General features: G+C 46.3%; 1 protein-coding gene across 3 annotated transcripts in view; it reads right to left on the reverse strand.

Annotated features, from left to right (window-relative positions):
* LOC142748409 (transcription factor COE3-like) overlaps positions 1-22,425 on the reverse strand; it is a 124,871-nt gene that overhangs the window by 45,652 nt on the left and 56,794 nt on the right. For all 3 annotated transcript variants that reach the window (XM_075855516.1, XM_075855509.1, XM_075855522.1), the window contains exons 3-6: positions 20,417-20,480; positions 13,633-13,688; positions 11,262-11,335; positions 5,754-5,822 (exon numbers count right to left, since the gene is read on the reverse strand). In XM_075855516.1, the coding sequence (XP_075711631.1) occupies positions 5,754-5,822; positions 11,262-11,335; positions 13,633-13,688; positions 20,417-20,480 (263 nt within the window). The remainder of the gene's footprint in view (positions 1-5,753; positions 5,823-11,261; positions 11,336-13,632; positions 13,689-20,416; positions 20,481-22,425) is intronic.

Genomic DNA, 22,425 nt, shown 5'->3' on the forward strand with positions numbered 1-22,425 from the left:
AAAATGGCTACGAATGAATAGTGAGAGATGACTTCATATCTGGTCAGCAGTGGCTCAATGGCAACCAAGGCCAATGTCCAGAAATCCCCAAGCCAGGGCAGCTATGAGGTTGTAGTCACACATGGACCACATGAGAGGACTACAAATGCTAGGTCCTGGTTAGAGGAACTCCTGGGCACCTTGATTTGGAGTTGCGTTGGGTTATGTTATCAGTGTAATGGATGACGGGGTCTGGTGGCATCGACCATTGATCGCTACTGAAGGGCAACTGTGGTGCGCAACTCAGGTCTGTACAAATCCTCAATGATCCTGGGTCACCGGTGGCCTCCATGGACAAACCTCATGAAATCTCCCCGAGTGATGGAGTCGTGAGGCATTACACGGGTGGAAGGAGCAATCTGAGGGATATATAAGTATACAAGGTCGCCATTACCAGACACATGACTAATATATAATCCACCGGAGCCGCGTTCTGAAGAGACTGAAGTGAACCCGAAGCTCCCGGCGCCAGGTGATGTGTCGTTCCCCTCAACGTTCCCGGAGCCAAGACTCCAGCGAGCGGCGAATCAAACTCCCTGCACTTTTTCACCTACTTAAGCAGCAGCCGTGCATATGGTCTGCCAGTTAAAAATAAAGACAATACGCATAAATTAGCATACATAATGCACCACACTCCCCATTTAATATGCAAATTCCCTGAAACATTGCAGAACACCTTCTGTTCAGAGTGAATAAATTTGAATTTGCAATTAGAATAATCTTGTATAATTAATGAAAAGCGTCAATTTTGGCTCATAAGTAATTTGATTAACATGTTGATAGGGCACTTATCAAGCTCTCCAAACCACTGGGGCCGGGCTGGGAAGAGAGGCTCGTAGGAGGCAGACAGTGGAGGCCCAAAGACCACCCGAATCTGCAGGGACAACGGCCGGCAATGTGAAGGAGTGAGGCCTGCGGTGGCGGACGTGCATCCGTCCCACACGTATCTATGCTTGTCCCACTCATCACCTGCCGTCAGTGACTACTGGTCCAGTACGAGTGCAGATCGCGAGCTGTGTTCTCATTGGCTGCTGTCCATTGTGCGGACATATTATCGTATGTCCATGTTGGGAAGGTCGGCAGCCGAGAATACAGTGACAAGACACGATGAACGTCTGGTTCTTGTAGTGTCCGGCGCTATAGAATCGTAGATAATGATCCGTTTTCTCTGCCGTGTCTAGTACTAGGCCGAGGTGTAGCGCGGGTCACCCACGGACCATAAACTAAAGATCTTTTCTGCTGACAGTCGGCGTCTTTTCATGACACGAATGAGCGTGACCGATGCCGACCGCAGACAGATATCTGTGGAGAAGTTGATCTGCCGTGTTGGATTTTGGCGTCCACCAATCACAGCCCAGACCAGGCAGAGATAGATCCGTCGCGATTTGTTCTGTCCATTTATTAGCGTTGACGTCCAGAACGACCTTCAGACGACCATGAACGACAAGTCATACAGAAAACGTCTTAAATCTCTTGTGTGTGGCAGCTGGAGACTTCAGAGGTTTTCGGGTTCCCTCATGGTCATCAGGTCATTAATTCGCACCATGGCAGCCGGATATCAGGGGTTGTAGTCAGATGAGGTTGGGCGACCTCTCTCTACATATTCGGGTGACATTCATGACTGGCGACACCTTTACTCCTCATTGGCCGACAAGTACGAGAACAGCTGAAAGACGAAGGCCGGAAAGACCCACCCAACCCATTCTACAGAGGTCGTCCGTGGGACTCGGGAATCTCCTTCATGTGCCGGACGACATTCTGGAAATCATTCGGCCAAATTTAGCCTAATGTCTATGGAGAAGACTTCTACTCTGACTGGCACGGCCGCCCTCCCTCCGAAGAACAGAAATAATGGACAATAGTAGACGATTATCATCCGTTCTTTGCCGCAAGAACCGTAAAGACCAAACAAGACACAACTAATTGACCCCATCACACAACTGGCTGAGAATAAGACCAAGTGCGAGGGTCACACCAAGAGCTTCAGACAAGATCTGCCCCGATGTGAGACATATTGGAAGTCTAGTTGGATCAGGGGCAAATTGACCCATGTATGGTCGGCCTGAAGAGGTTGTATCATGAGAGACATACCCTTCCATATCAGAGTGATATCGCTCTGACTCCAGTATTCACCGGCAGTAATATGGTTTCGACCCAAGAACTAAACTCTAGTAATGCCATGACCTGACCGAAACCACATCCTGACCTAATACAGCTGAGGGTTTGTTACAATTGTATCCAGTCTACACAATCCTCTGTGAGATAAACAGACTGGACTCCAGACGGATACATATTACCTAATACATTGTAGCAAACTATCAGGACAGGAGAGAGATTTGTGCCTAGACTGGATACGATTGTAACAAACCATCAGCTGTGAGAAATATTTGCTCTGTACTTGAAAATGGCAAAGAATTCATACACAAAGTATATAAGTAATATTGTTCTTAGAGGATCTCCATGTGTTGCATGACGCTTTCCCAGGTATCTGCCCCTTCGAGATCCGTATTATATTGCAATCAGTTGTGATCTGCGGGGAAACCTGGCAGTAAGTGTTCAATTTCCCTGCAGCGCCTCCACAGGAGAAATGAAGCATTACACAGTGTCCATTCATATCAATGTGTTGTCTGTGTAATACAGGACAGGTCCTCCAGAGGCGCTCTATGTAACCGCTCTCCACCCTGACCGAGAAATGAGGATCCTGAACAGAGGACCCTCCGATATTAACTCCTAGCTCTCCATAGGGCAATTAGTTTCTAAACTGGACAATCCGTTTAAGGTCCGATCTTCAGATCTTCTCTATGAAGCTTCCCAGTGTGTTTGTAGATTATAACCCTTCACTCTCTGGTCTTACATAGAGGTATTATTAATAATCAGTGGTCTATTACGGGGAGGGGGGGGGCATCATTGTAATATTATAATGACTTTCAAATAAAGAGGTGGATTTAATTGATTATCTAGACTATTCGGAATAGTCAGCTCCACCCTTACACCCTATAGGAAACGGCTTCTGGGTCAACTCAAAACCAAAATCTATGAAGCGTCTCCGCTTTCAAACATCCAGCTACAAAGACAGTGACCATCCTCCAAGGTACAAAGACCTAACCCATCGGAGGATCCGAACTATAACCCTCCGGGGTCCGGGCTGCTCCCGTCCCTCCCTGAGATGATGTAGATGACTGGTACTGCTGAATGGACTTTCCAGGCGAGATAAATAGAATATGACGGTACGGGTCTGTGTTCTCCCCCACCAACAATGGGTCACTGCGAGTAGATGTGGGGGGACGGGGGTCTCTTCTTTGTTGACAGGAGCTCCACAAGCCATTAACAGGACATTGTGCTCAGATCAGGTAACCATTGTGGCCATAAGACCGGGGTGTTGAAGGGAGACTCTTATCTCCAGCCATTGATTGACGGCTCCACAAGAAAGCTGTCTGGTATCAATAGAGAGGTCTCACATTGAAAGAGCGTCTGAACAGAGGAGTGAAGACGATGCTCCAGATAACGCCGAGAACTGCCAAGATGGGGGGTGGGAAAAAGAAAGAGAGGGACGAAGACAAAGCTCACAATGATGATCTGCTTATCACAAACCCTGGAGGAACCTGATCAGACCACGGCAAGAGGCTCCACGCAAAGCCCACGAGGCCAGGCAGATCTAATGACATGCCAGATTTATATAGGGACACATCGGCCTGCAGATATAGACCACACCAACAAACATACACATATATATATATATACATACACACACACACACACACACACACACACACACACACACACACACACACACACATATATACACACACACACATAGTATATATACATAGTCATTCATGCATACAGTAAATACACATATACATACAGTCTTACATATATATATATATAGACCTCATATAGACCAGACCCAAACACATATGTATACTATATACATTAGACATATACAGTAAATACACATATATAGTCATACATACATATAAACCTCATATAGGCCAGTACCAATTTAAACTAAAGGAGTCATGTTTTAGGAGCAGATCTAATTTTTATGAAAATGTAACATATTTGGAAGCCGGTGCATTACATGACAGTATCCCAATTATGTCACTACTTCCTGATGACCTCATAGGCTGGTTCTCTGTGATGTCACCACCTCCTGATTATTTCATATGCTGGTTCTAATTATTTCATAGGCTGGTTCTCTGTGATGTCACTGCTTCCTGATGAATGTGTAGGCTGGTTCTCTGTGATGTCACTACTTCCTGATGATTGTGTAGGCTGGCTCTCTGTGATGTCACAGCCTCCTCATGATTGTGTAGGCTGGCTCTCTGTGATGTCACAGCTTCCTCATGATTGTGTAGGCTGGTTCTCTGTGATGTCACTGTTTCCTGATGAATGTGTAGGCTGGTTCTCTGTGATGTCACTACTTCCTGATGATTGTGTAGGCTGGCTCTCTGTGATGTCACAGCCTCCTCATGATTGTGTAGGCTGGCTCTCTGTGATGTCACAGCCTCCTCATGATTGTGTAGGCTGGCTCTCTGTGATGTCACCGCTTCCTGATGATTGTGTAGGCTGGCTCTCTGTGATGTCACTGCCTCCTGACGATTTTAGAGATTTGTTCTCTGTGATGTCACCGCTTCCTGATGAATGTGTAGGCTGGTTCTCTGTGATGTCACTGCCTCCTGACGATTTTATAGACTTGTTGTCTGTGATGTCACTGCTTCATTTTATAGACTTGTTGTCTGTGATGTCACTGCTTCATTTTATAGACTTGTCTGTGATGTCACTGCTTCATTTTATAGACTTGTTGTCTGTGATGTCACTGCTTCATTTTATAGACTTGTCTGTGATGTCACTGCTTCATTTTATAGACTTGTTGTCTGTGATGTCACTGCTTCATTTTATAGACTTGTTGTCTGTGATGTCACTACATCCTGATAATTTTAGAGATTTGTTCTCTGTGATGTCACTGCTTCCTGATGATTGTGTAGGCTGGCTCTCTGTGATGTCACAGCCTCCTCATGATTGTGTAGGCTGGCTCTCTGTGATGTCACCGCTTCCTGATGATTGTGTAGGCTGGCTCTCTGTGATGTCACTGCCTCCTGACGATTTTAGAGATTTGTTCTCTGTGATGTCACCGCTTCCTGATGAATGTGTAGGCTGGTTCTCTGTGATGTCACTGCCTCCTGACGATTTTATAGACTTGTTGTCTGTGATGTCACTGCTTCATTTTATAGACTTGTTGTCTGTGATGTCACTGCTTCATTTTATAGACTTGTTGTCTGTGATGTCACTGCTTCATTTTATAGACTTGTTGTCTGTGATGTCACTACATCCTGATAATTTTAGAGATTTGTTCTCTGTGATGTCACCGCTTCCTGATGATTGTGTAGGCTGGCTCTCTGTGATGTCACTGCCCACTGATGATTTTATAGACTTGTTCTCTGTGATGTCACTGCTTCATTTTATAGACTTGTTGTCTGTGATGTCACTGCTTCATTTTATAGACTTGTTGTCTGTGATGTCACTGCTTCATTTTATAGACTTGTTGTCTGTGATGTCACTGCTTCCTAATAAATTGCTCCAATTTGCTATTCTATATCTCTTAGTGAATTATAAGCTCATTTAGTTCTTCATTAACGAACGCTGAGACGCACACTAGAGTCTACTCTATCTGTCATACCTTCACATGTGTCATGTTACAAGCAGTATCTTACCTGTCAATGATGACCGGGTCGGAGGGCGTCTCGTTACGATTTCCGCAGCTCTTTTTGTCACAGCATCGACTACAAGAATAAAAAAAATAATATTTCAAATGAGAGAAATGTTGGGACTTTATTGACATAAGAACATAGAATAATCCGCTGAAAAGTCCTGGAGACATCCTCTATCATCAGGTCCGTTCTCCCAGCTTTCCCAGATACGGAATGGCAGTTCTGCCTAGTTATGCAATGGTACAAGAGCAGGGACTGTACGCCATGTCTAGGCAGAGTTGCCATTCAGGACTCTAGGGAAGTCATGTGACGAGAGCTGTAATGGCGGCCATGTTGTTTATCACCCAGCTTTCCCAGGAACAGATATGACTAAGAAACAGCTGAATAGGATTGTAGTCATTTGACAGAAAAATACAACCCAAGGACTGATATTTCCTGCGGATCTTCTGATTTTATTGGGAATTTATTTGGCCGCGCTTTCGCCTTTTCGTGAAGGAGTCTCGCATGGACGACGGGCGTGTAAACATTTCTTCAATCTCTACACACAACGTCTTCACTTTAGTTCTTCGCAACTTTGACGGAGAACTTTTTTGTAAATGAGGGTTCCCGGGAGGATCTGCTGTCAGCGCCGCCGATGACGGCCGCTCCACAAGGTCTCCACAAACTCATTACCCCAAATCCTTGACATAAATCGCAGCCTCCGGGTTCCCCTGACACTTTGCCTTTGGGACAAACAAGTGGAGATTGTGGCAACCGTTACCAGTCTGGAGGTCCCCTGAAGCCACCTGAGATGTCACTTCAAGGACCGGGAGGGAAAAAGAAGACAATCAATGGCGGATCCTTGTGTGTCCTCATAGGGACTACACTCCCAGCTGCGTACTCATTCACGAGCCAATCACAGCGGAGATGGGGGAGGGTAAAGCCGTTTAATCAAGTTTAACTTCATATAAGGACAATTTTTGTATTAATGAATCTCGGCTTAAAGGGCCGGGATGAGAATTTCCATAATTCCTACAAGTAAATGAACACCAAGCTGAGCCGCCGTCTTCCAGACAAGGGGGCATGTAGAGTCCGACCATGCGGGGGCTCTGGAGAAGGGGGTCCGCATACAAGGTGGGGGTGATCAGCACCTTAAAGGGACCCATATTTTAGTCTTTGTTCTAGCCCCTCCCCCTCATCCTCCATGTAGACCAATGCTCCCGTATTAGCGGCCCTGAGACTCCAGAAGGGAAGTCGCTGCACATCTTAAAGCCGGTGGCCCCATCCTTCCCGAACTCGTCAGTGCCACAGTTGATGGTGACGTCCGGAATAAATGGAGATGTAATTCGCAGCAGCTTTGTACATCACTTATTTATCTAGCACCGATCCCGAGTTACATCGCGTCTTATACTCCAGTCACATTCAAAGCTCTAGACAAATGTCTACTGGTCTCCTGGTTGAGGGCAGTGCATTGTGGGGGATCATGTGGTCCTGATGTAAAGATGACACTTCCCAGAATGCAGATCAGCAGAGTCGCTCCGCGCAGACACTGAACAAGCAGGGGACGCTGGACATTCACCTCACACTATTTCCAAACTTTCTGAGGTAAAGCGTGAAGCGACTCAGACTCTATGTGAAATCCGTAACAAGCCCTCCCCCATCGTGACCCGTGATTGCAGGGTCTTTGGGCCCCCTCAGATACCAGGGCCCAGGTGTGACTGCGACTTCTGCATCCCGTATGGCTAAGCAACTACAAGAGTATCATCAACTGAAGCATTCAACTGTATGTACCCCCATACACGCATGTACCCCCATACACGCATGTACCCCCATACACGCATGTACCCCCATACACGCATGTACCCCCATACACACATGTACCCCCATACATACATGTACCCCCATACACACATGTACCCCCATACACACATGTACCCCCATACACACACGTACCCCCATACAGGCATGTACCCCCATACATACATGTACCCCCATACACACATGTACCCCCATACACGCATGTACGCCCATACACACATGTACCCCCATACACGCATGTACGCCCATACACACATGTACCCCCATACACGCATGTACCCCCATACATACATGTACCCCCATACATACATGTACCCCCATACACACATGTACCCCCATACACACACGTACCCCCATACAGGCATGTACCCCCATACACACATGTACCCCCATACACACATGTACCCCCATACAGGCATGTACCCCCATACATACATGTACCCCCATACACACACGTACCCCCATACACACACGTACCCCCATACATACACGTACCCCCATACACACACGTACCCCCATACATACACGTACCCCCATACACACATGTACCCCCATACACACATGTACCCCCATACAGGCATGTACCCCCATACACACATGTACCCCCATACATACATGTACCCCCATACACATGTACCCCCATACACACACATACCCCCATACATACATGTACCCCCATACACACATGTACCCCCATACACACATGTACCCCCATACATACATGTACCCCCATACACCCACCCACAATACAAACAGCCTCCATACATACACCCACCATACATATACCAACATACATACACCCACTATACATGCACCCACTATACATACACCCACAATACAAACATGCACTCTCCATACATACACCAACATACATACATACATACATGTACCCCCATACATACATGTACCCCCATACACACATGTACCACCATACACACATGTACCCCCATACACACATGTACCCCCATACAACCACCCACAATACAAACACCCACCATACATACACCCACCAACCATACACCCACCATACATACACCCACCATACACACACCCACAATACAAACACCCTCCATACATACACCAACATACATACATAAACCTCCATACATACACCCACCCACAATACAAACAGCCTCCATACATACACCCACCATACATACACCCACCCACCATACATATACCAACATACATACATGTACCTCCATACATACATGTACCCCCATACACACATGTACCCCCATACAACCACCCACAATACAAACACCCTCCATACATACACCCACCAACCATACATACACCCACCATACATACACCCACCAACCATACACCCACCATACATACACCAACATACATACATAAACCTCCATACATACACCCACCCACAATACAAACAGCCTCCATACATACACCCACCATACATACACCCACCCACCATACATATACCAACATACATACATGTACCTCCATACATACACCCACTATACATACACCCGGCATACATACACCCACAATACAAACATGCACTCTCCATACATACACCCACAATGCATACATGCACTCTCCATACATATACCCTCAATACATGCACCCTCCATACATGCACCCTCCATACATACAGGCACCGCCATACATGAACCCTCCATACATACACCCTCCATACATACACCCTCCATACATGCACTCTCCATACATACACCCTCCATACATGCACCAACATACATACATAAACCTCCATACATACACCCACCCACAATACAAACAGCCTCCATACATACACCCACCATAAATACACCCACCCACAATACAAACACCCTCCATACATACACCAACATACATACATAAACCTCCATACATACACCCACCCACAATACAAACAGCCTCCATACATACACCCACCATACATACACCCACCCACCATACATATACCAACATACATACATGTACCTCCATACATACACTCTCCATACATGCACCCTCTATACATGCACCCTCCATACATGCACCCTCCATACATATACTCTCCATACATGCACCCTCCATACATGCACCCTCCATACATGCACCCTCCATACATATACTCTCCATACATGCACCCTCTATACATGCACCCTCCATACATATACTCTCCATACATGCACCCTCCATACATGCACCCTCCATACATGCACCCTCCATACATATACTCTCCATACATGCACCCTCCATACATGCACCCTCCATACATATACTCTCCATACATGCACCCTCCATACATGCACCCTCCATACATATACTCTCCATACATGCACCCTCCATACATGCACCCTCCATACATGCACCCTCCATACATATACTCTCCATACATGCACCCTCTATACATGCACCCTCCATACATATACTCTCCATACATGCACCCTCCATACATGCACCCTCCATACATGCACCCTCCATACATATACTCTCCATACATGCACCCTCCATACATGCACCCTCCATACATATACTCTCCATACATGCACCCTCCATACATGCACCCTCCATACATATACTCTCCATACATGCACCCTCCATACATGCACCCTCCATACATGCACCCTCCATACATATACTCTCCATACATGCACCCTCTATACATGCACCCTCCATACATATACTCTCCATACATGCACCCTCTATACATGCACCCTCCATACATATACTCTCCATACATGCACCCTCCATACATGCACCCTCCATACATGCACCCTCCATACATACAGGCACCTCCATACATACACCATACATACACTCATGCACCATCAATATTGCGCTTTCTGAAGATCACCTCCCTACTCATCCTCCTGGGTGACTCTCTACCATGTATTGAGTTATGTCACTCCTTATCATCCATGGCAATCCACAGTATAAGTGAAGCTCTCTATATTGGACTCTACGAGTTCTTTCCATTCTCCATGAGATTCTATACTGGACCCACCACTCCACTATAATGTACTCACACTTGTACTGCAGAGTTAGAGGCATCAACATAATCTACGTCTCCCTCCACCCATCGTCTACCCGGCATATCATACACCTACCCATCCTCTACCAGATCAGTCTTCTACATATCCTCCACGTAACACTGTCATCGTCATTAATATAATCTCTATATCCTATAGAAATAAAAAAGAAAAACCGCTGCCCTTCACCCCCATCTCTGAAAAGATCAAGACGTTTGTACTCCCCCCAAAATTTTGGACACTGGAGAATAAGAATTCCTTCTGCATTGTTCAGCATTGGAGATTGAGGGGACTCCACCCAACATTAATGAGGAGCGCCGCGCTAGCCGACCACAAACCTCTAAGGAGATGTATTAACAGCACAACTTCCAGATTTATAGGAGAAACACAAGTAAAATATATGATCATCCGGGGAACGTGAAAGAGCAGCTCAAACATTTCACAGCTAAAGATAACAGTCAATTTGTAAATGATGAGATATTCTACTCCAGTCACATCTAAAGCTGCATTCAGTCACCCTTTGAACCAGACTGTGGTTTATCTATACTCCTGAGATCAGAGAACCTGAGCTGGGAATATGAGGTCATCAACCAACGTGATAAATAGACCAGACCCTGACCCGTTAGCAAGACGTGAAACGTAACGGAACAAGGGGGTTATGAGGCTTCTGGAAATATCAGGTTTACAGTGCATGATCATACAGTAAAGTCACTACTCACCACCAAATCTTACCCACCTGCACATAATCTCATGAGTCAGGAGAACACGACACATCTCCGGGTTCTTGTCCTGTCCCTCGTAGATGATCGCCTGGAAACAAGAGATATCAAGGTTATACAACATTCAGATCCCCCAAAAATTCTCAGAATCGCAAGAACTCCGGAGCAGAATTGGTTACGGAAAATCTACAGCAGAGAGAAAATATGGTAGTTACAGAGTTAACCCCGATCATACGTTATATAACACACAGACACAACTGTCATTCTGATGACCTAACACACCAATGCCTAATCCAACACTACAATAATCACATCTACCACTCTGGTGACATCATATAATGCTCTGATGACCTCATCTAACAACCTCATCTAATGCTCTGGTCACCTAATCTAACACTACAATATTCGCATCTACCACTCCGGTGACCTTCACTTTCCACTCTGATGACATCTACCACTCTGGTGACCTCATCTACCACTCTGGTGACATCATCTACCACTCTGGTGACATCATCTACCACTCTGCTGACATCATCTACCACTCTGGTGACATCATCTAATGCTCAGATTACCTAATCTACCAGTCTGTTAATCTCATCTAACCCTCTGATGACCTTAAATTAAACTCTGAGGACCTAATATACCAGTCTGATGACCTCATCTAATGCTCTGGTGACATCATATAATGCTCTGATGACCTCATCTACCACTCTGATGACCTCATCTAACAACCTCATCTAATGCTCTGGTCACCTAATCTAACACTACAATATTCACATCTACCATTCCGGTGACCTTCACTTTCCACTCTGATTACATCTACCACTCCGGTGACCTCATCTACCACTCTGGTGACATCATCTATCACTCTGGTGACATCATCTACCACTCTGGTGACATAATCTATCACTCTGGTGATATCATCTAATGCTCAGATGACCTAATCTACCAGTCTGTTAATCTCATCTAACCTTCTGATGACCTTAAGTTAAACTCTGAGGACCTAATATACCAGTCTGATGACCTCATCTAATGCTCTGGTTTCATCATATAATGCTCTGACGACCTCATCTACCACTCTGATGACCTCATCTAATGCTCTGGTCACCTAATCTAACACTACAATATTCACATCTAGTGCTCCGGTGACCTCATCTACCACTCCGGTGACCTTCACTTTCCACTCCGGTGACCTCATCTACCACTCTGGTGACATCATCTACCACTCTGGTGACATCATCTATCACTCTGGTGACATCACTACCACTCTGCTGACATCATCTACCACTCTGGTGACATCATCTAATGCTCAGATGACCTCATCTACCAGTCTGTTAATCTCATCTAACCCTCTGATGACCTCATGTTAAACTCTGAGGACCTAATATACCAGTCTGATGACCTCATCTAATGCTCTGGTGACATCATATAATGCTCTGATGACCTCATCTACCACTCTGATCACCTCATCTACCACTCTGATCACCTCATCTAACAACCTCATCTAATGCTCTGGTCACCTAATCTAACACTACAATATTCGCATCTACCACTCCGGTGACCTTCACTTTCCACACTGGTGACATCTACCACTCTAGTGACCTCATCTACCTCTCTGGTGACCTCATCTACCACTCCGGTGACCTCATCTACCACTCCGGTGACCTCATCTACCACTCTAGTGACATCTACCACTACAGTGACCTCATTTACCACTCTGGTGATATCATCAACCACTCTGCTGACCTAATCTACCACTCTGACGACATCATTTAACACTCTGATTACCTCATCCAACTCATTGTTAGTCTCATCTAAAACTCTGATTACCTCTGAAGATATTTTCTGACACTTTGATGACATCATCTTACTCTTTGTTAACCTCATTTAACCCTCTGATGACATCATTTAACCTTGTGGTGACAATTTCTTTAGCTTTTACTAAGCGTAATTTTGTTCTTTCTTTATAATTGGCGGTAAGCTTTGACAAAAGCTATATAAACATATTGTGGGTGGAGCAGGGAAAAAAATGATGTCACAAGAAGGGAAGAGAAGCAGGAATAGAGAAAAATGATCATAAGGTGGTCATTTTATAAGGAGATGAGGAGACAGTATTGGTATAAAAAGGGGTGGGGCTGTGACTACTTTTCTTTCGTTATTTTTTATGAATAGGAAACCGGTGATAACATCTAATTGCTGATACAGAGCATAAAATGGAGAGCTGAAAAACATAAACTACCATTATACGGGGATATGTGTATTTGTGGTGGATTGTACCTTAAATATAAACATATGTAAGTGATCCGGGGTCTTGATGTGTGTGATCAGGAAAACTAATAGGATGAAATTCCTTCTGAAGCCTCACAATGAAGGCAGGTGAGGATTTACCTGTTTGGACATGGAGTCGATAAGTCGAACATATAGATCTTGTTCTGTCCGGAGACCTGGGGGATACAAGACAAATGAGAGTGTAGACATCAATATTCCTGACATATTACATACATTGGGGACCAGATGGAGAGACCACATGTAAAACTTTGGGGTCACTGAATATTGGTGAGTATTTATTAATCATGCCTGGGAGCCGGACAAATATTAATTAACGATATTAACAACTTTCTGGTGTTAACAAGAATTGAACCAAATACCAAGTTGAGGGCAATCCGAGATGAGAAGTATTGATTTACTATGCCTTAGTGTGGGCAATCAGGGATCAGCAAGTATTGATTTATTATGCCTTAGTGTGGGCAATCAGGGATCAGCAAGTATTGATTTATTATGCCTTAGTGTGGGCAATCAGGGATCAGCAAGTATTGATTTATTATGCCTTAGTGTGGGCAATCAGGGATCAGCAAGTATTGATTTACTATGCCTTAGTGTGGGCAATCAGGGATCAGCAAGTATTGATTTACTATGCCTTAGTGTGGGCAATCAGGGATCAGCAAATATTGATTTACTATGCCTTAGTGTGGGCAATCAGGGATCAGCAAATATTGATTTACTATGCCTTAATGTGGGCAATCAGGGATCAGCAAGTATTGATTTATTATGCCTGGGAGTGTGCAGTCTGGGGGTATGTTCACACGCTTAACAAAAAAACGGCTGTAAAATACGGAGCTTTTCAGGGGAAAACACTCTAATTTTCAGCCGTTTTTTAAGCCTCGAGCGTATTTTGATGCGTTTTTTACGGCCGTTTTTGGAGCTGTTTTTCTCTTGACCCAATGAAAAACGGCTCCAAAAACGGCTCAAGAAGTGACATTCACTTCTTTTTTACGGGGCATTTTTTTACGCGCTGTTTTTACCAAATAAGCTGTGTGAACATACACTGGGGGTTAGGAAGTGACAATTAACCATGTCTTGGTGAAGACAATCAAGGATCAACAATTATTGATCAACCATTCCTTAGTGTCAGCAATCAGGAAACTGTGACTATTGATTAACCTGGGAGCCGGCAGTGTGGTGTTGGTCAGTATTGATTATTCATGCCTGGGAGGCGGCAGTGTGGTGATGGTCAGTATTGATTAATCATGCCTGGGAGCTGGCAGTGTGATGATGATCAATATTGATTAATCATGCCTGGGAGCCGGCAGTGTGGTGTTGGTCAGTATTGATTAATCATGCCTGGGAGCCGGCAGCGTGGTGATGGTCAGTATTGATTAATCATGCCTAGGAGCCGGCAGCGTGGTGATGGTCAGTATTGATTATTCATACCTGGGAGCCGGCAGTGTGGTGTTGGTCAGTATTGATTATTCATGCCTAGGAGCCGGCAGTGTGGTGATGGTCAGTATTGATTATTCATACCTGGGAGCCGGCAGTGTGGTGATGGTCAGTATTGATTATTCATACCTGGGAGCAGGCAGTGTGGTGATGGTCAGTATTGCTTAATCATGCCTGGGAGTCGGCAGTGTGGTGATGGTCAGTATTGATTATTCATGCCTGGGAGCCGGCAGTGTGGTGATGGTCAGTATTGATTATTCATGCCTAGGGGCCGGCAGTGTGGTGATGGTCAGTATTGATTAATCATGCCTGGGAGGCGGCAGTGTGGTGTTGGTCAGTATTGATTATTCATGCCTGGGAGCCGGCAGTGTGGTGATGGTCAGTATTGATTAATCATGCCTGGGAGGCGGCAGTGTGGTGTTGGTCAGTATTGATTATTCATGCCTGGGAGCCGGCTGAGTGGTGATGGTCAGTATTGATTATTCATGCCTGGGAGCCGGCAGTGTCGTGATGGTCAGTATTGATTATCCATGCCTGGGAGCCGGCAGTGTGGTGATGGTCAGTATTGATTATTCATGCCTAGGAATCGGCAGTGTGGTGATGGTCAGTATTGATTATCCATGCCTGGGAGCCGGCAGTGTGGTGATGGTCAGTATTGATTATTCATGTCTAGGGGCCGGCAGTGTGGTGATGGTCAGTATTGATTATTCATGCCTAGGGGCCGGCAGTGTGGTGATGGTCAGTATTGATTATTCATGCCTGGGAGCAGGCAGTGTGGTGATGGTCAGTATTGATTATTCATGCCTAGGGGCCGGCAGTGTGGTGATGGTCAGTATTGATTATTCATGCCTAGGGACCGGCAGTGTGGTGATGGTCAGTATTGATTATTCATGCCTAGGGGCCGGCAGTGTGGTGATGGTCAGTATTGATTATTCATGCCTAGGGGCCGGCAGTGTGGTGATGGTCAGTATTGATTATTCATGCCTAGGAATCGGCAGTGTGGTGATGGTCAGTATTGATTATTCATGCCTAGGAGCCGGCAGTGTGGTGATGGTCAGTATTGATTATTCATGCCTAGGGCCGGCAGTGTGGTGTTGGTCAGTATTGATTATTAATGCCTGGGAGCCGGCAGTGTGGTGATGGTCAGTATTGATTATTCATGCCTAGGGGCCGGCAGTGTGGTGATGGTCAGTATTGATTAATCATGCCTGGGAGGCGGCAGTGTGGTGTTGGTCAGTATTGATTATTCATGCCTGGGAGCCGGCAGTGTGGTGATGGTCAGTATTGATTAATCATGCCTGGGAGGCGGCAGTGTGGTGTTGGTCAGTATTGATTATTCATGCCTGGGAGCCGGCTGAGTGGTGATGGTCAGTATTGATTATTCATGCCTGGGAGCCGGCAGTGTCGTGATGGTCAGTATTGATTATCCATGCCTGGGAGCCGGCAGTGTGGTGATGGTCAGTATTGATTATTCATGCCTAGGAATCGGCAGTGTGGTGATGGTCAGTATTGATTATCCATGCCTGGGAGCCGGCAGTGTGGTGATGGTCAGTATTGATTATTCATGTCTAGGGGCCGGCAGTGTGGTGATGGTCAGTATTGATTATTCATGCCTAGGGGCCGGCAGTGTGGTGATGGTCAGTATTGATTATTCATGCCTGGGAGCAGGCAGTGTGGTGATGGTCAGTATTGATTATTCATGCCTAGGGGCCGGCAGTGTGGTGATGGTCAGTATTGATTATTCATGCCTAGGGACCGGCAGTGTGGTGATGGTCAGTATTGATTATTCATGCCTAGGGGCCGGCAGTGTGGTGATGGTCAGTATTGATTATTCATGCCTAGGGGCCGGCAGTGTGGTGATGGTCAGTATTGATTATTCATGCCTAGGAATCGGCAGTGTGGTGATGGTCAGTATTGATTATTCATGCCTAGGAGCCGGCAGTGTGGTGATGGTCAGTATTGATTATTCATGCCTAGGGCCGGCAGTGTGGTGTTGGTCAGTAGTGATTATTCATGCCTGGGAGCCGGCTGAGTGGTGATGGTCAGTATTGATTATTCATGCCTGGGAGCAGGCAGTGTAGTGTTGGTCAGTATTGATTATTCATGCCTAGGGGCCGGCAGTGTGGAGATGGTCAGTATTGATTATTCATGCCTAGGGGCCGGCAGTGTGGAGATGGTCAGTATTGATTATTCATGCCTAGGGGCCGGCAGTGTGGTGATGGTCAGTATTGATTAATCATGCCTGGGAGCCGGCAGTGTGGTGATGGTCAGTATTGATTATTCATGCCTGGGAGCAGGCAGTGTGGTGATGGTCAGTATTGATTATTCATGCCTAGGGCCGGCAGTGTGGTGTTGGTCAGTAGTGATTATTCATGCCTGGGAGTCGGCAGTGTGGTGATGGTCAGTATTGATTATTCATGCCTGGGAGCCGGCAGTGTGGTGATGGTAAGTATTGATTATTCATGCCTGGGAGCAGGCAGTGTGGTGATGGTCAGTATTGATTATTCATGCCTGGGAGCCGGCAGTGTGGTGATGGTCAGTATTGATTATTCATGCCTGGGAGCAGGCAGTGTGGTGTTGGTCAGTATTGATAATTCATGCCTGGGAGCCGGCAGTGTGGTGATGGTCAGTATTGATTAATCATGCCTGGGAGCCGGCAGTGTGGTGATGGTCAGTATTGATTATTCATGCCTAGGGCCGGCAGTGTGGTGTTGGTCAGTAGTGATTATTCATGCCTGGGAGGCGGCAGGGTGGTGATGGTCAGTATTGATTAATCATGCCTGGGAGCCGGCAGGGTGGTGATGGTCAGTATTGATTATTCATGCCTAGGGCCGGCAGTGTGGTGATGGTCAGTATTGATTATTCATGCCTGGGAGCCGGCAGTGTGGTGATGGTCAGTAGTGATTATTCATGCCTGGGAGCCGGCAGTGTGGTGATGGTCAGTATTGATTATTCATGCCTGGGAGCCGGCAGGGTGGTGATGGTCAGTATTGATTATTCATGCCTGGGAGTCGGCAGTGTGGTGATGGTCAGTATTGATTAATCATGCCTGGGAGCCGGTTGAGTGGTGATGGTCAGTATTGATTATTCATGCCTGGGAGCCTGCAGTGTGGTGATGGTCAGTATTGATTAATCATGCCTGGGAGCCGGCAGTGTGGTGATGGTCAGTATTGATTGATCATGCCTGGGAGCCGGCAGTGTGGTGATGGTCAGTATTGATTAATCATGCCTGGGAGGCGGCAGGGTGGTGATGGTCAGTATTGATTATTCATGCCTAGGGGCTGGCAGTGTGGTGATGGTCAGTATTGATTATTCATGCCTGGGAGCCGGCAGTGTGGTGATGGTCAGTATTGATTATTCATGCCTAGGGGCCGGCAGGGTGGTGATGATCAGTATTGATTATTCATGCCTGGGAGCCGGCAGTGTGGTGATGGTCAGTATTGATTATTCATGCCTGGGAGGCGGCAGGGTGGTGATGGTCAGTATTGATTATTCATGCCTGGGAGCCGGCAGTGTGGTGATGGTCAGTATTGATTATTCATGCCTAGGGGCCGGCAGTGTGGTGATGGTCAGTATTGATTATTCATGCCTGGGAGGCGGCAGTGTGGTGATGGTCAGTATTGATTAATCATGCCTGGGAGCCGGCAGTGTGGTGATGGTCAGTATTGATTAATCATGCCTGGGAGCCGGTTGAGTGGTGATGGCCAGTATTGATTATTCATGCCTAGGAGCCGGCAGTGTGGTGATGGTCAGTATTAATCATGCCTGGGAGCCGGCAGTGTGGTGATGGTCAGTATTGATTAATCATGCCTGGGAGACGGCAGTGTGGTGATGGTCAGTATTGATTAATCATGCCTGGGAGCCGGCAGTGTGGTGATGGTCAGTATTGATTATTCATGCCTAGGAGCCGGCAGTGTGGTGATGGTCAGTATTGATTATTCATGCCTAGGGGCCGGCAGTGTGGTGATGGTCGGTATTGATTAATCATGCCTGGGAGCCGGCAGTGTGATGATGGTCGGTATTGATTAATCATGCCTGGGAGCTGGCAGTGTGGTGATGGTCAGTATTGATTAATCATGCCTGGGAGCCGGTTGAGTGGTGATGGTCAGTATTGATTATTCATGCCTGGGAGCCGGCAGTGTGGTGATGGTCAGTATTGATTAATCATGCCTGGGAGCCGGCAGTGTGGTGATGGTCAGTATTGATTAATCATGCCTGGGAGCCGGCAGTGTGGTGATGGTCAGTATTGATTAATCATGCCTGGGAGCCGGCAGTGTGGTGATGGTCAGTATTGATTAATCATGTCTGGGAGCCGGCAGTGTGGTGATGGTCAGTATTGATTATTCATGCCTGGGAGCCGGCAGTGTGGTGATGGTCAGTATTGATTATTCATGCCTAGGGCCGGCAGTGTGGTGATGGTCAGTATTGATTATTCATGCCTGGGAGCCGGCAGTGTGGTGATGGTCAGTATTGATTATTCATGCCTGGGAGTCGGCAGTGTGGTGATGGTCAGTATTGATTATTCATGCCTAGGAGCCGGCAGTGTGGTGATGGTCAGTATTGATTATTCATGCCTAGGAGCCGGCAGTGTGGTGATGGTCAGTATTGATTATTCATGCCTGGGAGCCGGCAGTGTGGTGATGGTCAGTATTGATTAATCAGGCCTGGGAGCCGGCAGTGTGGTGTTGGTCAGTATTGATTATTCATGCCTGGGAGTCGGCAGTGTGGTGATGGTCAGTATTGATTAATCATGCCTGGGAGCCGGCAGTGTGGTGATGGTCAGTATTGATTATTCATGCCTAGGACCCGGCAGTGTGGTGATGGTCAGTATTGATTAATCATGCCTGGGAGCCGGCAGCGTGATGATGGTCAGTATTGCTTAATCATGCCTGGGAGCCGGCAGTGTGGTGTTGGTCAGTATTGATTATTCATGCCTGGGAGCCGGCAGTGTGGTGTTGGTCAGTATTGATTATTCATGCCTGGGAGTCGGCAGTGTGGTGTTGGTCAGTAGTGATTATTCATGCCTGGGAGTCGGCAGTGTGGTGATGGTCAGTATTGATTATTCATGCCTGGGAGTCGGCAGTGTGGTGTTGGTCAGTATTGATTAATCATGCCTGGGAGTCGGCAGTGTGGTGATGGTCAGTATTGATTATTCATGCCTGGGAGCCGGCAGTGTGGTGATGGTCAGTATTGACTAATCATGCCTGGGAGTCGGCAGTGTGGTGATGGTCAGTAGTGATTATTCATGCCTGGGAGTCGGCAGTGTGGTGATGGTCAGTATTGATTATTCATGCCTGGGAGTCGGCAGTGTGGTGATGGTCAGTATTGATTATTCATGCCTGGGAGCCGGCAGTGTGGTGATGGTCAGTATTGACTAATCATGCCTGGGAGTCGGCAGTGTGGTGATGGTCAGTATTGATTATTCATGCCTAGAGGCCGGCAGTGTCATTCTTACCATTACTGTAGAGAAGCTGTAGTCTGTAGTGGATTCCATTGTTAGTTTTTTCGCCGCTTTGTTCCTGTAAAATAGAAACTGTTAGTTGGACTTGGTGCGGCCCGATGAAGGTGTGAATACAGAACAGCTGAATATAACAACGAAGCTTCGGAGATCTTTAAGAGCCAAGACCTGGTACTTGCTATAGGTAACCGTGAATCCATGCGTTTGATCGGCTTTCATGTACATTGCAGCTCCACCTTGGGATAGTTTATGTAGATAAGCCAGATATAAGGGCCTCTCCGTGGTACCTACACAGGACATACCTGAAATCACTACACTAAACCCTTCTACCCTCCAGACCTCTCAGCGGCGGTCCTTGACAACCGGAAGTGGCAGGGAACAAGGTTGTCAGGCCACAGCCTCTCTCCCTGTAATACCTACTAGTATAGTCCACCTATGCATGGTCCTGTAATGTCTACTAGAATAGTCCACCTATGTACGCATGGTCCTGTAATGTCTACTAGTATAGTCCACCTATGCATTGCCCTGTAATGTCTTCTAGTTTAGTCCACCTATGCATAGTCCTGTAATGTCTACTAGTATAGTCCCCCTACGCATGGTCCTGTAATGTCTACTAGAATAGTCCACCTATGTACGTATGGTCCTGTAATGTCTACTAGAATAGTCCACCTATGCATTGTCCTGTAATGTCTTCTAGAATAGTCCACCTAGGCATGGTCCTGTAATGTCTACTAGTATAGTCCACCTACGCATGGTCTTGTAATGTCTTTTAATATAGCTCACCTACGCATGGCCCTGTAATGTCTACTAGTATAGTCCACCTACGCATGGTCCTGTAAGGTCTACTAGAATAGTCCACCTATGCATGGTCCTGATATATTTACTGGTATAGTCCACATACGCATGGTCCTGTAATGTCTACTAGTATAGTCCACCTATGCATGGCCCTGTAATGTCTTCTAGTATAGTCCACCTACGCATGGCCCTGTAATGTCTACTAGTATAGTCCACCTACGCATGGTCCTGTAATGCCTACTAGTATAGTCCACCTATGCATGGTCCTGTAATGTCTACTAGTATAGTCCACCTATGCATGGTCCTGTAATGTCTACTAGTATAATTCACCTGCACATGGTCCTGTAATGACTACTAGTATAGTCCACCTATGCATGGCCCTGTAATGTCTTCTAGTATAGTCCACCTACGCATGGTCCTGTAATGCCTACTAGTATAGTCCACCTATGCATGGTCCTGTAATGTCTACTAGTATAGTCCACCTGTGCATGGTCCTGTAATGTCTTCTAGTATAGTCCACTTACACATGGTCCTGTAATGTCTTAGTATAGTCCACCTACGCATGGTCCTGTAATGCCTTAATGCCTACTAGTATAGTACACCTATGTACGCAAGGTCCTGTAATGCCTACTAGTATAATTCACCTGCACATGGTCCTGTAATGTCTACTAGTATAGTCCACCTACGCGTGGTCCTGTAATGCCTTCTAGTATAGTCCATCTACGCATGGTCCTGTAATGCCTACTAGTATAGTCCACCTACGCATGGTCCTGTAATGTCTACTATTATAGTCCACCTACGCATGGTCCTGTAATGTCTTCTAGTATAGTCCACCTATGCATGGTCCTGTAATGTCTACTAGTATAGTCCACCTGTGCATGGTCCTGTAATGTCTACTAGTATAGTCCACTTACACATGGTCCTGTAATGTCTTAGTATAGTCCACATACGCATGGTCCTGTAATGCCTTAATGCCTACTAGTATAGTACACCTATGTACGCAAGGTCCTGTAATGCCTACTAGTATAATTCACCTGCACATGGTCCTGTAATGTCTACTAGTATAGTCCACCTACGCGTGGTCCTGTAATGTCTTCTAGTATAGTCCACCTACGCATGGTCCTGTAATGTCTACTATTATAGTCCACTTACACATGGTCCTGTAATGTCTTCTAGTATAGTCCATCTACGCATGGTCCTGTAATGCCTAG

The sequence above is a fragment of the Rhinoderma darwinii genome, chromosome 1, assembly GCF_050947455.1.
Source record: "Rhinoderma darwinii isolate aRhiDar2 chromosome 1, aRhiDar2.hap1, whole genome shotgun sequence".
Classification (NCBI taxonomy): Eukaryota; Metazoa; Chordata; class Amphibia; order Anura; family Rhinodermatidae; genus Rhinoderma; species Rhinoderma darwinii.